The sequence below is a fragment of the Pygoscelis adeliae genome, unplaced genomic scaffold (assembly GCF_000699105.1).
Source record: "Pygoscelis adeliae isolate BGI_AS28 unplaced genomic scaffold, ASM69910v1 Scaffold161, whole genome shotgun sequence".
NCBI classification, from domain to species: domain Eukaryota; kingdom Metazoa; phylum Chordata; class Aves; order Sphenisciformes; family Spheniscidae; genus Pygoscelis; species Pygoscelis adeliae.
In genome coordinates this window covers 1,524,915-1,540,869 of record NW_008824061.1, presented here as the reverse complement: position 1 = coordinate 1,540,869, position 15,955 = coordinate 1,524,915, and the positions used below count along the sequence as shown (strand labels likewise).

The 15,955-nt window shown below is 47.8% G+C and overlaps 1 protein-coding gene across 1 annotated transcript in view; it reads left to right on the top strand.

Annotated features, from left to right (window-relative positions):
* The window catches only part of TP63 (tumor protein p63), a 106,626-nt gene that overhangs the window by 19,488 nt on the left and 71,183 nt on the right, over positions 1–15,955 (top strand). Inside the window, exons 2-3 of the mRNA XM_009334097.1 lie at positions 1,178–1,306; positions 2,064–2,196. Of these exons, the coding sequence (XP_009332372.1) occupies positions 1,178–1,306; positions 2,064–2,196 (262 nt within the window). The remainder of the gene's footprint in view (positions 1–1,177; positions 1,307–2,063; positions 2,197–15,955) is intronic.

Here is a 15,955-nt window from a genome sequence, read left to right as displayed (position 1 = left end):
TTGACAGCTTAATAAATTAGGGTCTTCCATGCAACTTGTTCAGACCATTGTGTTAAACAGCACTAAAATGTGCCAAACCAAATGTTAGTCCAATTCTTTTTGGAATCCATTTATAGCCTTGGCTTCTGCCATGGCCTTTCCCCTGGCAGGGAGCACAGCCATTCACTTGCATCGTGCTGAAACAACTCTTTTATATGAAAATTTTGCGGGATGCAAGGACGGGGGGTCCTTGTAGCAGGAAACAAGGTCACCTGTCTTGTACTCTAATTAAGTTGAACCTAGAGTTTTTGTCAACTGCAAATATACTCAAGAAATTCCTCCTGCTCCCCCTTACATCCCTGCAGCCATTGAGTATTTTGACATGGGTGTAAAAGCTGCTGTGTTTGAATTTAGAAATTGGCCAGTGGGATGAGAATGTGCAGCTGTGGAAGGCGTGAGTGCTCTGGCTTCGTCACTGCTCCTCTTGGGCCCACCTATTTCTGTGCGTCTTGTGGGAGCTTAAGGGGATAAAAATGGCCAAGGTAATTAGTAGATCTGGCGGAAATCAGCCAGTCAGGCTCAGAAATTATTGGAGGTGAGAAGACAGTAGACAAGCAGATATAATCTGATGTGATAGAACTTATTTCCATAGAAAATAAAACAAATAGAAGATTTATTATTATTCAATTTAAAAAAAAATACTTATTCCAAGACCTCAGCTGCAGTGGCTGGGTGTAGTAGTCGTCACCTAAATCATCCAAAGGCATGCAATCTAGAGAGGCAACTAGCCAGGGACAGTGGAATTGCATACCACTTAGGTGCTTTACCTGCTGCAAAGACTACCTGCTTATATAGAAAGTTGATTATTTGGGGGTAGAATGGAAGGTGGCTTTTTTTTTCTTCTGGGATTCTTATGATGCAGCATCCCAGTGGACTCTGAGGGGTATTTAACTTATAGGGAAGGGTGGCCAAATTCTCTCCTAGCTAAATACAGCATCTGCAGCAGTGTGGAATGTGTGTTGTACAGCTGTGAATGTTCCAGGCATTCATCGTGTCTCCTTTTTCACACAATAGCTTCTATTTATGGGTTTTCATCAAGTTGGGCTCATGCATTCAACATATCTTTGTGTGTTTTTCTTTTTTTTCTTTTCTTTCTCTCTCTCTTTTTTTTTTTTTTTTTTTGCTTTTGTTTTTATAGGTTTGTAGAAACTCCGAGCCACTTCTCCTGGAAGGAGAGTTACTACCGGTCGGCCATGTCCCACGGCTCGCAGCCCAGGGAATTCCTCAGCCCAGAGGTGCTCCAGCATATCTGGGACTTCCTGGAACAGTAAGTAGTCCTTACGTGGAGCCTGTGGAAGAAGGCATTTTGGGACAGGACATCTCTGTAATTAGGTTGCTCAGGGAACTGATGCTGGGGGTTTTGGAGTCTTCTGTACCTGCTGATTAGAAGATGTGGGTATGAGCCTGTGATGACTGACAGCTCTTGAGCTCTCAAGAGGTTCTTCATCACGCTAAGAGGAACAGATGCAGAGATGACCAGTGACGCTGACTTTCTTCAAGACCTTTGGTTGCTGAGCTGACTGCTTTCCACCGCATGCTCACTTAAGGTGGACGGTTGGCATTTTCCCCTAAGGACGTGGGGTCATTACTCTATGTCCAGGCTGCATGGTTTTCCTCCTTTGCTGGTGCCAGGGAGGGAGAGGAGGTGGAGATGGTGCAGAGTTCACTCTGTCAGGTCCACTGAAGGAAATAAAACTGACTCCATTCCCATTCCTGACTTGCCATGACTGATGCTGGGACAGTTACTGCTATAAATCCTCCATGAATTCTGTCTTTGTGATTTAACTCCTGTGCTCTTACCTCATTTTTCTGCTCAGGCAAGTGAAATGTCCCTCCAGGCCCTGTCCTGTTCAGGGGCTGCTGTTAGCATGGCAGGTGATGAGGTAGTTGTTCACTAGTAATTACTTACTTTGTCCTGAGACTGGTTCGTGGTCATGCCTAAGTCCTGGATGACACCCTAGCACATGGTGGGGGAAGAAAACAAAATTTAGCCAGTTTTAACTGCATTACTCTGTTCTTTTCAGGCCAATATGCTCGGTTCAGCCGATCGATCTGAACTTCATTGATGGCCCATCTGAAAATGGCCCTACAAACAAAATAGAGATTAGCATGGACTGTGTTCGGGTGCAGGACACGGAGCTGAATGACCCAATGTGGGTGAGTAGTGAGAAGAACTTCCTTAACCTTTGGGGACAGATGAGGAGTTTTTGCAGGAGCTACTCTTGCTGTGTTGCCCCGGGACCATCTTGTCCCTCTTGGTGGAGGAGCTGTGGCTGCTGCCTCTGACCAAGGAAGTTCCTTCTTGCTTTGCCTGTTGTGTCCCACCCACAGAAGCTGGTTGGGAGCATGGCTCTGCCAAGTTACTCTGGTGGTGAACAGTGGTGTTTGTACATGTGGCTAAACGGGACGGCGTGTGACCCGTGGAAAGGCGTCACTCCTCTGTGCCTCCTCAGGGCTGCAAGGGGGAGCAGGCTGACTTCTCACCTGTTCTTCCTCTCCTGCTGCAGCAATGGCAGGAGAGAGGGATGAGGCAGCTAAACAGGCAGAAGAGCTGAGGAGTCTCTTGCACTTGCCTGGCTGCTCAACTGTCTCTGCTCTCTCCCTGCTTAGGGCTAGTTTATGTGGCCTCAATGTTAAAATAGTTGATATTCTGGGCACAGTTGCAATTTTGATGACTAAGGGCTGGGGCTTGAGGATGTTCTTAACTGTTTTTTTTTTTCTTGAAGGTCAGGTATGAATGAAAACTTGGTTTCATATTATGGTTTTTTCCTCCTGTGTCTCTAGGTAGGCAAAGCCAGAGAGTGTTTGTAACAAGTCTTGGTCGTGGGTGTCTTGCCAGTATGGCTCAAGACTGGAATGCAAATGAGGCACTGGTGGTTGCTGGTTCATTGCCTTTGGCACAAACTGACCGGCTCTTTCTTAGCAATAGCCCTGGTGAAGAAGCCAGGTGCTATTCTTGCAGGCTGGAGCAGGAGGTATTTCAGGAGTTTGAGCTGTTTGTGTCCTGTTTCTGTTCTTCCTGGGTTTTGTATACTTTGGAGTAAAAATCATGTACAGCTTGAAGTTTGTGTTGATGTCTGTAAATTTTCTTGTTCCTCTGTGTTTCCATCCTGAGAAACTGTGTCAGTTAATTCCCTGGCTAATCAACCGTCATTTTTAATGTGTTCAACCAAGGCATGTTGGCGGTCTGCATCCTGGCAGTGTTTGTAACCTGGAGGATCGCATCTGCAAGGGAAGAGCCCCCAGGTCATGCTGATTGCAGTCCCCAGTGCCAGAAGGTTTGACCTGTTACTGCCTCTCTGGTCTGACTGCTGGGGAGACTGCGGTGCTCTCCTCTTTCCTTGCAAGATTGCAAAGGGTAAAGAGGCCGCTCTCAGGTTGGGTATCTGCTCAGCTAATGTGGTGAAGCTACTCTGAGTGTGCAAGGAGAGGTGACTGATGTCAAGGCTGGTTATCTTTTGATTCTGCATTCAGGTTGGGCGCAGGGGGATGGTGTGCAAGCCTTCAGTCAGCATCTGGATCCGAAAGGCCACTTCTCAGCTTTTTCCAATGCTGTAGCACAGCTCCAGCAAAATGATGTCTCTTCAATAGCTAGTCCAAAAGATTCTCCGTGTTTAGAGGGGCTCCTACTTTTTGAAATAGGTCGTAATGTTCTGTTTGAACTAACTATGTTCTCTTTAAAAAACAATCCCCAACAGTTTAAAAGTCATCAGCAGAAACTTTGCTCCTTCCGTGCCCAAACCTGGACTTGCTGCACTGAGTGCTAGCAAAGCCTCCCCATCTTCAGTTCTTCTGAGCTGTCTGCAGAGCACTGTGGTAGCTGACACGCTCACTTGAGGCTCTTGTTCAGAGTCTCCCTCTCCCGTCTGTGGTGCAGTGGAACATCAGTGGAAAATCCCTTCCTCTTGTCTTCTCTGAGCACTGGGGCTAGGGAAGGAGGGCAGGCAGCTTTTGCTGTGCAGTTACTACTTGCTTATGATGGGTTTGATCCCAGCCTTGCAGGAGGCATTTCTGAAGAGGCTGAGCAGCACAGTGACTTCTTTAAGTGTTTTTTACAGATATGACAAGCCAAAGGAGGAGCGGGGAAATTCCATCCCATCCTCACCCTTACTGTAAGGCAGCGGCTCAGAGTACATTAATGTATGTACATTAATAAATGTTCCAGTTTGTCTTCAGTGGAAGACAGCACCTTCGCTCAGTTGAGTGCTGCACAAAAGCCTTTACAAAGCAAAATATGCATCGCAAACCTGTGCAAACAGTCTGCCTTTTAAAAGGAGGAAAGCTCTTTTTACTCCCCTTGCCGCCACCACCACCTCCCTATAAATTTGCAAACATCCCTGACAGGTGACAACTCCCCCTTGCAGAGAAGTCCGTGTTTGCTTTGCTGTTTCTGGGGCTCGCAGCCGCTGCAGCTTGCATTGGCAGAGAATGTGTAGCCTGGGGCAAGGTGTTTGCTGTTTGTCGGCTTTAATCTGAAATACCTTACAACCCTCTTCCCCTCCAGCTTCTCTTTTCCTTTGGATAGCTTCGGGGCAAGAGCTCCCCTTGCACCTGTCTCTCCTGTAACCTCAGCCATGTCACTTCTAGACACGAGGTGCCGCACGCAGCTGATTACAGCACAGAGTTGAAGAGGGCAGATAAACACAAAGGAATGCAGTAGTAACAGAGGGGCCCTGGGAGATGAACAGTGAGATCAAGGCAGAGTGCTTTTTATTATTAGATTTGTCTTGGAAAAAGAGCAAGGCCAGCTTTTCTCCAAAATGTACCACTATGTGAGATTTAAATAGGTGCAAAGCAATTAAGACCGGTTTATTTAAAGCAATTGTCCTTCCGTGGACTTTAAGGCAATCCCAATCAGCCTTTAAAATAAGTTCTGTACCTTCTTGCAAATTATGGCTGAAAAGTGAAACTTTCAGCCTCACAAGATGTCTGTCCTTGATCCCAAAAGTTGTGTTGGTGAGAGCTGTGATTCTTTTATTATTTAATTTTTGGGGAGTACAGTTGCTTGTTCACGACAGAGCTGGCAGTGGGGAAGGAGCTACAGTATTCAGAGCAGTGCCTGAAGAAACTTTTCCACCAGTGGGCTGGAAAATGAGCATGAGTCCTGCTCTGCTTAACACCCATCGGTTGTGTTTGTTGCCTTGAAAATGCAACTCTCTGGGGAGAGAGCTGGAGGAGGAGGTTGGGTAACAAGGAAACCCATCTTGTCTGAGCTACATCTCTGTCTCTCGCTGAGCCAAGACCTTGCAGTTCTCATGCTCTTGTTTTTAAGGAAGAAATGTACTTCCTGTATCCCATGTAAGAAAGGGGTAAGAGAAACTGGGGATCGGCACTATCTTGGGATGAAAAGAGCTGGAGGGGACAGGAAGAGGGTTTGTGGGTCTGGTGTAACATTAGACAGTCAGCAGCCTTCCCTGGTCATGTGCCTTGTGACCGGCTCTTTCACAATGTCCTGGGTGGCCCGTCTGTGAGGCTGCCCGGCTGTGCCCCTTCCTCTCCCATGGCGTTAACCACAGACAGGCTGGGAAATCCCGGCAGAGATCTGCCTTTTTGCATAGCCGGAGTGAGGGGCTGGTGGACCCTGTGGGTGCGGAGAACATTCAGTCTCTGCCATGGCCCTGGCGTGGGAAGGAGCTGCGGATGGCCAGGAAGGTAAGCTGAATGTGTCTCCTTGTGGGCCACCTGCCATTTCTTAGCCTTCACCAAAGAAGGTGGTTCCCAGCCTCTTCCCTGACCAAGGATGTAGCCAGCAACTGTGGGGTCTTTGGTGGGATGGTGGCCAGCTCCCTGCATTCAAGAGGAACGCTGGTCTCAGGCCGTCTCCCGCAGTGCTAGAAACCAGGTGATGTTATATGATTTTATATTTTTTTTTCTGACTGCTTACATGCCCTGGAGCTACAGGGAGGAGGGGTCTGAGGACCTCTCTCTAGGAACAAGCGTGTGGCAATGCAATAACCCCTGCATTGCCCTGGAGCCCTTGTGGCGCACTGTCAGCCTGCCGTACCGGGTGCAAAATTGCTTTCCCTCAGAAGTCCTTTAAACTGCTCACCGATGCTAAGAGATACTAGCCTGGACCCAAATGAAGCTGCTTTGGGCTGAGGACTTCAGCGGGCAGCATCCTGATAAAAGTGTTATTTGATGGCCTTGCAGAGTCTGGAAGTCTCCTGCCACCATCCCAGCAGCGTGTCCAGCGCTCCGGGGACCTCACTGGCAGGAGCAGGAGTGCTGTCCTGAGTGATGGAGCAGCTCGTCCCCCTCCCCCTGTACATACCTTCCTTTCATGCCCCTGAGCAAGCTATCCTCCCGCAGCCCCTTGCCTAACCAGTTCAGTGGAATGCCTTTCCCCAGATAGTCACTATGGTCAGAGTTTTCTTAACCTGGATCCGTCCCTCCCCACAAAAGGGAGAGAGAATTCCTTGTCTTTTTTTTTTTTCCTTTAATTTGTCCTTCCTCATCTTCTGCAAATCATTGTGGGGATTTGCTGTGTGTGGCTTGGTTAGGCGCTTGCTGAGCTCCCTGTGGGGTGGGTTTCTGCCCTGGGGATGGTGGTGTGGATGCTTCAGACAGGGCTGTGTCCTTTTGGGTTTGGGTCCTCAGCTTCATGGGCTGTGGGTGTCCCAAGCCTGGTGGCTACAGAAATTTTGGAGGTGCAACATATATGTGTTTCATAGTTTTAAAGGTGATAGCTTCAGCTCTGTAACTTTGCTGTTCTCCTTTATACACAGAGGTGGAGGAAAAACTAGGCTGTAGGAGAGACTGGATGCAGCCCATGTAGGACATGGAAGTGTTGAGGCGCTCAGCCTCAGCCCTCGCACCAATGACACATCTCAGAGTAGGTATTTAATGCTTCCCAATGGGAAGAAGAAACCTTTCGCAGGTTTAACCTTTTGTAGGCTCATGGAGGAGCCACCCCAGCCACCTTGTGCAGGGTACCTTCCCATGCCGTAGCCCAGCGAGCTGGAGAGGAGTGGGACTGAGGCCCCTCGCAGAGCTACCCTGGCCCAAGGTGGCCAGGGAGCTGGTAGATCTCTTCTGCATGGTCTCAGCCTTAGCACTATGTAAATCAGTTCAGTAATTCATATTTGGTGGCCATGCACTGAATTCCTGGGACAGACATAAAAAAAATAAATACCCACTGTCCAGAAGGACATCTGTTGCGTCCTATCCAATGCTTTAATATTAAAGTGCAGGCTCTGATCTCTGTTAACTTTTAATTGCTTGTTTCAAAGTGTTTTGCTGGGTCAGGAGAAGAGAACTCTACTTGCTGCAAGGTAACGGCTGAGGAAGCAAATGAAAGCTGGTTAAGGGGTGGTGAGACTGCAGGACAGGGAGGACATCCCTGTGTACTGGCAGCAGGGCAGGGATCTGGCGTAGCATGCGTGGTGTGGCTGAGCAGTGCAGGAAGAGTGTCTTGGTGCAGGGGCTGACTAACATGTGGTGTGTGCTTCCCAGGCCTCTGGCAGGTGCTGCAACCCTGCATTTTGTTGGGAAATGGTTTTGTACCTGGAGGATAAGGCCGATTTGATAAGTGGATGCAGCAAAGTGGGTTTCGTGGCCATCTGTTTCCATGCCTAAGTATTCCCAGATTGACCATAGAAAGGAAGGAAGGAATTTATGCAGCACAGGGATGTGATCAAAGCTTTTATTACTGTCTGGTTTGTGCTTGAGAGCGTTTGAGGCTTGCCAAGTTTCTCTTCTTTGTGGGTATTTGTTCGTTCCATACCTGTGCAAAGAAAGTTGAGATTATGCAAAGGCATTTCCATAATGAGCAAATGCATTATTCTGTTGGAAGTTTCCCTCCAGCACCTCTCTTGTTTGCAGTTGAATTCATAAGCTCTGCTAATTTAGGCTTGGCTTTGTAGCTGAACGTTTAATCTTCGGCAGCGTAGGTACCTCCAAATGATCTAATCATCACATTTAGCGCTGCAGATCCAAATCCAGAAATGGTCAATTCCTTCTGATAAAGGATGCGCGTAGAGAATGCATTTGTATATTCAGTTTGGCCGAAACCTGAAGACTTCTCTCATTCTGTGTGTAGTAGGGCTCTAAAGACACATTTATGTTTCTTAAAAATAACTTTTCACTAGCTCCCTTTCCTGTGCTGTTTTGCCCTGGTTCTGGCTGCAGACCAGGGCTGGCTGCGTTTCTTTTTGTAGGGATGCAGCCAGTTGATGAGTATCGTTACACCAAGTGTTTTATTTTTAATGCCGCTTCCCTTAATTCTTAATGGTATTGAAGAAAACCAATGGGCCATCTGTCTGCTGTGCTATAGATCATTTTGGAAGCATATTTAAAATTCCTTTAAATATTTCTGCCCTTTTAGTATCTCGCTTTACATTCATCTTGGGAGGGAATAAACTAATTTTTACCTGAAAAGCACAAACCTACTGGAAAAGAGCCCTGTGTGATGGGGTGTTTTGTGTTTGTTCTGGCCTGGCTCTTCTGGAGGGCTGGCTTTAAATCCCTGGCTCATATTGCTACGAGCATTTGAGGTGGAAGAGTGTTGCAATTGTGAGTCCTGTCATCTGCCTACATGCAAATACCTCCAAACAAAAGAAGCAGTCGCTTCAGAAAACATCTTCCCCAAGCAGCTAGGCCTGCCTCCAAAGGTTTCCATGGTGCTGCACGTGCTCCTTGCTTAAGTATGGAGCAATAATGTGTTAGCACTTATTTTATATCTTTAAAAGGTCTGCACAAACACTTAATTAAAAGGCATCTTGATCTTGGAGCAACAGACCGCAGGCACTTTTGCCTCTGGTACAACTTTAAGGTTTATGCTGTCTTGATGGGAACTTCACTGTGTGTCTCTAGTTGATAGGATACCTGTCTTTTTCTTTTCCTTTTTTTTTTTTCTTTCTTTCTTAAACTATAAACATACTTCAGATATTATTTGCTGGGAACACTTTGATTGGGTTAGAGCCCCTAAGCCATAAACGCCTTGGGCAGCTGGCATTTTAGCAAACCACGAAGCACAGTTTGAACACCAACCGAAGTGGAATGGCCACCCCCAAAGTTCATATTCCTCTGGACTTTTTTATTTTTTATTTTTAAACCAAATTGGTGGCGAGAGGGAAATGAGGCCCTTCTCTCTTGTTAGCTGGAAGTAGGGTGATGAATCGAGCTGTCCATATCCAGCCGAATGAAAACCTTGCCAAGCTTTGTGGTACCCCACTTTGTGGGGGGAGTAGAGAGCACCTCACAGCCCTGTTGCAAGCTGCAGTGCTGGCTGTGCCTGGTGGGGGGTGGCCAGGCTCATGGGATGCTCCTTTCAGCATCAAACCTGGAGCACAGCCCTGGGAGCGTTCCTCTCCCCTTCCTTGTCCAACAGGGCCAAACGAGCTGTGGGGTGTAGCTTTTGTTTTTAAAGTCCTCTCTTGCATTAATTCAGATTCTTGCTTTGAAGAAAGTCTTATTCATCTAAAGTCTCGCTATATATGTTGCTTTGTGGTTCTGCAGGTCCTGCCCATGGTCCTGTTAATAACTATTATTTTTTTTCCTCCAATATTTTATGAGGACAGTTTTGGACTAGGTAATGTTTTCCTCTTAATGTCTCTACCATCTGCTTTCCACCTCACTGTCGCTGATTTGATAGCATTTAAATTAATGAGAGAGTGAATTGTCAGGCAGTCGCAGAAAATTAAATCAATCTCTGTGAAGCGTAGATTAAGGAGTGGTTTGTGGCCTGGGTTAGTTCACTCACTGCTGAATGAACCCTTTGCTAATCAGCATCTGAATTTGCAGAAAATAATGAATGATCAAGGGAGTTTTCAGTAACGAGTGTAACTACGTTGGCTCTAAAAACATGGATTTTTATCTCCAGTGTGCCTTAAACACAAGGAAAAGGTACCCTGAAGCACTCTTCTTTCTCTTTGAGGACATGGATAGATATGGTGGGCCTCATGGTGATGTCCAGACTGGATTAAAATTAGACAAGTCAGAAATTGAAGTGATCACTCATCTAGGGAAGGTCTCTGGCCAAATAACTGAACTCTATGGCTGTTGCCATACTGGTGGTGGACATGGCATGTGAGAGCAGGCAGAGGGGCACCTGGAGGAAGACCAGCACTGAGAAATTCAATGTTTCTGCATAGGAAACAAGGAACAAACAGGCTCCCCATCTGCCTTGGGGTGTATGTTGTGGCGCAGCACACCAGGGCAATATAGGATAACGGCGATGTGTTCACATGAGAAGCGTGAATGGCCATCAGTTGCAGGGTCAGGGTTTAACCAGAGGTTTGGGAGACTGTTCTCAAATTATTGCAAACTGATAACTTTTTTTTTAAGGTTGGATTATTGTACAAGGGCTTGGGTGGGAGGGAGTTGGCAGCATAGCAGAGGCTGGCTGGAAAGAGCTGCTGTGATTGTGCATTTATTAAGAGTTGCGTGTTTCCCGAGAGCAATCTGTAGTTTATACAAGATAAGGGAAGAACAACACTTTCCCCTCAGCTGCTTGTGCAAGAACAAACCTGGTCTGTCAACAGTTGCTCCTCTCTTGTAATTAAAAACAAAGAATCTCTAATCTGTCGCTATCTCCTGCTTTTCCCTTTCCCTGGCCAGAGGCCTCTGTCTTGTGCTGGGATACAGGTTTGTGCCACCTCCTGTCCCACCTCCAGCTGGAGGGATGGGGCTGTTCATGCTGCTCAGGAGCAATTCTCATGAATTTTCTTGTGTAACTTTCTCTTACTTTTGCAAAATATTTTACAAATGTGTTGGGGGACAGTCAAGCATGCAGTGTTGAGCATCCAAAGGTCCTTATCAGGCAAAAATGCAGTTTGAATGTTGAGGGTTGTTACTCCAGCAAGAGAGCTGCCGATGGCTGAGGCTTGAACCTCCAAAGTCCACTGGTCGTGTCTCCATGCTCGACTGTCTGCTGACCCGTGGTTTTGCACCCATCGGTGCAGAAGTGTCTGCTGGCCAGTGGTTTTGCAGGCTGATCAGCTGCCTTGCAAAGATCTCTGTGTCCAGACGGTTGTTTCCTTTTATCTCTAAGCATTTTTGGTGAAAGCAACTGCTCTTTAAAGAGAGTTACTAGGGTACAAAAAAGGTGGAAAAATTACATAAAAGGAGCACCGGGAATAAACAGACAACACTTTCATGATAAATTATCGGTATGCTCGGTGTCCATCCTGTGTCATACCCCAACTGTGGGAAGTGAGTCCCTGCTGGCACTTTGGTGGGAATGACCTCCCTTGATGGGGTTGGAGGGGTTTGGGTTGTGCAGACAGTAGGGGAGGCGCGGGGACCTTGCATCATCTTGGCTGGAGAACTGAGTCTCTCCAGAGGAGTGTCTTGTTCTCTTATTAAATGGAGCTCAGCAGCTGGAGGGCAGAGTCCCCAGGGGCTGTGTGCGCCTTTCCTAAACCAATATTGCACAGCGGTTGTGAAGGGAACTGGTTTTGTTTCACAACTCCTTTCCACCTTCCCTCTCCCTGCTCCCCCCACATAGCGTTATCTCCTGACATGATGCCATTAACTCTCTAATTAGCCCTAGGGGTGTTCTGGGGGAGATAACGAGGCTATAGGAGCTCAAATAAGCAGCGTGCGCAGATGTTTACCCAGGGTCGGAGGGCAGGGCTGTTGTGACAGCCGATTGCCTTGGGGAGGGCATGCTCCTTGGGGGAAGGAGAAGCCGACCTGTGCTGTGGGCAGAGCCAGGAGTTGGGCTCTCTTCCTGCCCACGGTGAGTCCCTGTCTTTGCCCCGCACTTTTAGAATGGGGAAAAACGCAGTTTGAAGTTCGTGGAAGAAAGGATTGATCCTCGGTACTAAGCCCTTGCAGCCAGGGTGTGTTTCTAGCTTGAAGGTTCATACACCTGAGTACTTTCCAAAGGAAGTTCTGGGCATCAGACCTGTTCCTGGGTCAGTGGTGGGGAAGCCAGGAGGGCATGGTATTCTTGCTCGTGGGTACAGCAGAGCGGTCTGCCCTGCAAGAGCCGGGGGTGCCCGTCCCTCTCCTGCATGCGGATGAGTTGCACTTCCCATGCAGTGCTCTGGAGCAGCCTGCCTGGGATGCACACGAGGCTATATCCAGTCAGCCCCGGGGCAGGATGCTGCCTTTCAGCAGAATCTCTATTTTATTTTTATTTTATTTGTTTTGCCTTACCATAGATGTGTTTTTTTTTTTTTTCTTTTGAAAGGGGAAAGCCCCTGTTTCAGTATGTGCTGGGGCCTTTTTCCCCTATTCCTTGCAGTTTGAGCAACGAAGACCAGCTCTGCATAAGTTTTGATGTGTGGAGGGTGACTTTTATGTGTTGTTTTTGTTGTTTTTTTTTTTTAAGTATTTTCTTTTTGCTCTTTAACCTGGCTGCCTGCTATTGTAGTCTATCACTTCTGTCCCTGTAAAGTCTTCGCTGGAACGACTCCCAGTTGGTAAAGGCTCGTTTTTTGAGCATTCAACAGTTATTCAGATATAACAAACAAACAACAAAAAAACCCCCAAACCCACGTTCTATTTTTTCCCCTCCTCCTCCTGTTATCTCAGTCCTAATTTGTAAACATTTCTGAGCTGAGTGAATGTCACAGTCCATGGTGACGCAGTTGATCTGGATGCTGTTTTTATGAAAGTGGAGAGGTCTAAGCAGATTTTTTTTTTTCTTTGATCTGCAGGAAATTCTGCATGAACTACCTAACACACAGACAGGTGTGTGCGCGCACACACACCCCTTCTACAAGAAATTACACAATCTCCAATCAACACGACAATTGTGGCAATTACATTTTTAATCACTGTGATTTAGCGTGCTTACCTTGTGTCCAGGAAGGGTTATTGAGAACTTGCAAATGGTACCGGTGAGAGAGGCTGGGATGAACCATATAGCAGCACGGAGAAAATGCAGTCAAACAAAGAACCTGAATCAGGAGTTTCACTTGGCCAATGCCTCATTTGGGAAACTTGGGGGTCTTGTTTGTGTATTATTTTGTTTTTTCAACATACCAGCAGGAGCCACAAAGTGTTGCTAGAAGCGGCTCTAGAATATCTGAGTCAGAGCTGGGAGGGTTGCAGCTGAAACTTTCAAATCTAGCTAGCAATTATTACTTTTAGTTTCTTCAAGTATTGGAGGTAACTTGCTTTAAAGAGATTTCCTTTCCCGAGGCTGAGCTGCTTTGCTTTTTTTAAGTTCAATCTAACTGAGCATCCAAAGCATGAAGTGCCAGACTTCATAAAACTCCCGATGCTTTGGGTTGATTTCTTTATTTTCTAGTTTGTTCTTTTCCTGTTTGGGGTGGGGGAAAGTTTGTTGGACTAGAAGAATAGGGTTAAACCTTGTTCATCTCGCCTCAATATGAAGTAATTCTTTTTAACATGTGAAAGGAGGGCCTTTACCTGAATCTGCTTTTTCTGACTAGGCTAATTGGTATAATAAGGTATAATCTCTATCTACAAAGATTGTCTTGCCATAACTTTTGACCATCACAGTTGCAACAGGACTGATGCTGGTGTTTTCCTTGGAGACCTGTCCAGAAGGCTCAAATAAATGATAACTATCACTGTTCCATTTTTGAGAAGTGAGTGTGCAGTTTGAAGAGGTGGGGGGTGTCCCTTTGGTTTTGTGACTCAGCCATTTAAGCATATGCTATTTCAGGGGGTCAAGTTTCCCTCTGAGAGCCTCTAAGAGATGCTGCCTTGCTGCTGTTAGGTTGTTGGAGACTCATCTATGTGAAATTTTTGCATCTGCAAAAGGAGAGAATCAAATAAGACTCCAGCTTTTCTTTCTCATGGTAAGGTAGAAAGGCGAGTGATCAAGCCTTTACTCTTCCCTTGTGCCATCAGTGACTGTATGAATAATTGAGGTACAACACCAGCCCATGGGACAGGGGGAAGCATCTTATGAGGGGGGTGCATTTAGGTCTAAAGTCAGTGAAACAAAGTTTGGAGCCCTGGAGTGATGAGAGGGGTATATCTGTGCCTGGGCTGCATCAGCGTTGGTGGGCGCAGTGTCTGGTGCATGCTCTGTTACCTCCTGCCACCCCTGTTAGGGCGGTGGTGGCCTCCTTTGTGTCACTTGTGGATGACTGATTTGCAAAAAGCCACTTGTCCAGCATCCACTTCAAGGCAACCGCACAGGCTAATGCCTCTGAAACACTGAGCCAGGTCAGGGCTGTGTACAGAGGGCAGGGATTTGTGCTGACATGTCAATTTATTCATGCTATATAGACTTCTCCTCCTGTTTGACATGCAGATCTCTTTGGATAAACTTCCACATATCTGTGCATAGTGCATCTGGGTGTTGCTTCACCCACAACCACCTCCAGCCACCTGTGGGACAGAAGATAGCAGATACCCAACACAACAGTGCTGCATTAATGACTTGGAAAAGGAGGATCTTCTGAGTTTCACAGCACAGCTAGTAAAAGAGATTTTTGCAATGACTTGCTGAGGTTGGGAGATCTATGTATGTTGTTCCTCCTCCTCCTCTTTTCTTCCCCTCCATAGCTTTTGAACTCATGGGCCAGTATCAAAAACCTGACTATTCAGGGGTCAAAACGGTCCTCTGAGCACAGCATAACTTTTCCTCCCTATTAGCAGAAAATCCACAGGTGACGTCCAGCGTGACGTCCAGCTCCATGCAAGCTTTGCAGTGGTGTTGCAAAGTGACCCGTTTGGCTAGCGGTGCTGTGGCTGCTCCCTGCAAACCTTGCCTGTATCTCCAGATTAGCGCTTGTGTGGCTTTTTGGCTTGTACCCATCTCGGGTGAGATCAGGTAAGCACACCAGGCGTAAGCCCCTGGTGTTAGGTGATGCCGGGGAAGATGGAGAGAAGGGGACAGGGCTGTGGCAGTGGTCTATTGAGTTGTTCCTGTGTTGTAGGAAACCCGCTGTGCGCTCAGCGGGCTCTTGCTGGTAGTTCAGGAGTGCTGGAGGTGCACGTGGCCCCAGCCTGAGCTGGGATGTCCCTGGTGGTGGTAGGTAGGGCCCTCCCTTGGCTGGGGAGGGCTCTGCGCTCCTCCCTGCAGCCCGTTCCTGGAAGCACCTCCTCGCGTCATGCTCAGCAAGGAGGAATCAAGAAGGTGCACTGGAAATGCTTGCAACCTTTCGCTCTTGTGCCCAGCTGTGCTCACAGGGTTAGAGCTAAATGAGACACCTACACGGCTTCTCGTGGCAAGGAGCTGTTGCAGGGTAGGGAGGGCACTGCGATACTCCGCTCTGTGTTTGCTCTGGTATCGGTTCCTGCATGAAGATGGGTTTTGCACCATTTTATTAGTAGCAGTTTTGCGAATTCTCTGCCTGTATCCAGCCTGGAGAGAGGCTGGTGCAAGCTTGCAGTGTCCTTGGCAGGAAGTCAGTGGTGGCTCCTTCTGCTGCCATGTGCTGGAGAAGGCAGCCTAGAGAGTCATTAGTACCTTGAGCAGCACAGCCTGCTTGGTTTCAGCTCCCTGTGAACCTCGAGTCCCCTCCCTGTGTGCTCTGAGGAGTTGGGGTTAAATGATGCCCAAAGGGGAGGGAGTCGGCATGGCGGGGAGCAGTAGCAGCTCCTGGGCAGAGGCTCGGCTGCACGGAGGTGTTGGGGGCTGTGGATGGGTTTCAGCCCTGCGGGGGACCCCTCTCCCCCTTGCAAAGCACCCGTGGGTCCGTCGCTCACCACCCGCGGCGGGAGGGTCGGGGTTCGCTGCGCGCACTCGCAGTTTGTGCAGGTACTCGGCAATTAGGCACCGGTCTGCTTCACCACAGGTCCTCAAATAAAAGTCTGAAGCGCTGTCATTAGTCTGGGAGGGCAGGCGGCCACGCTCTGATCTGGATGTTTGGTTTCCTCTCTCCCCCCACCCCTTTAAAAAGGTGTTTTGTTTCCCCTTGCTCGATGGCGCTTACCCTGCTCTTTGGGAGCAGGCAAAACGAGCCGGCTTTTGTTCTCGCCGTGCATCCCGCTCACTCGGCGAGACGACGGCGGACCCCTCGCAGCCAGGCCTTTCCGACCGGGT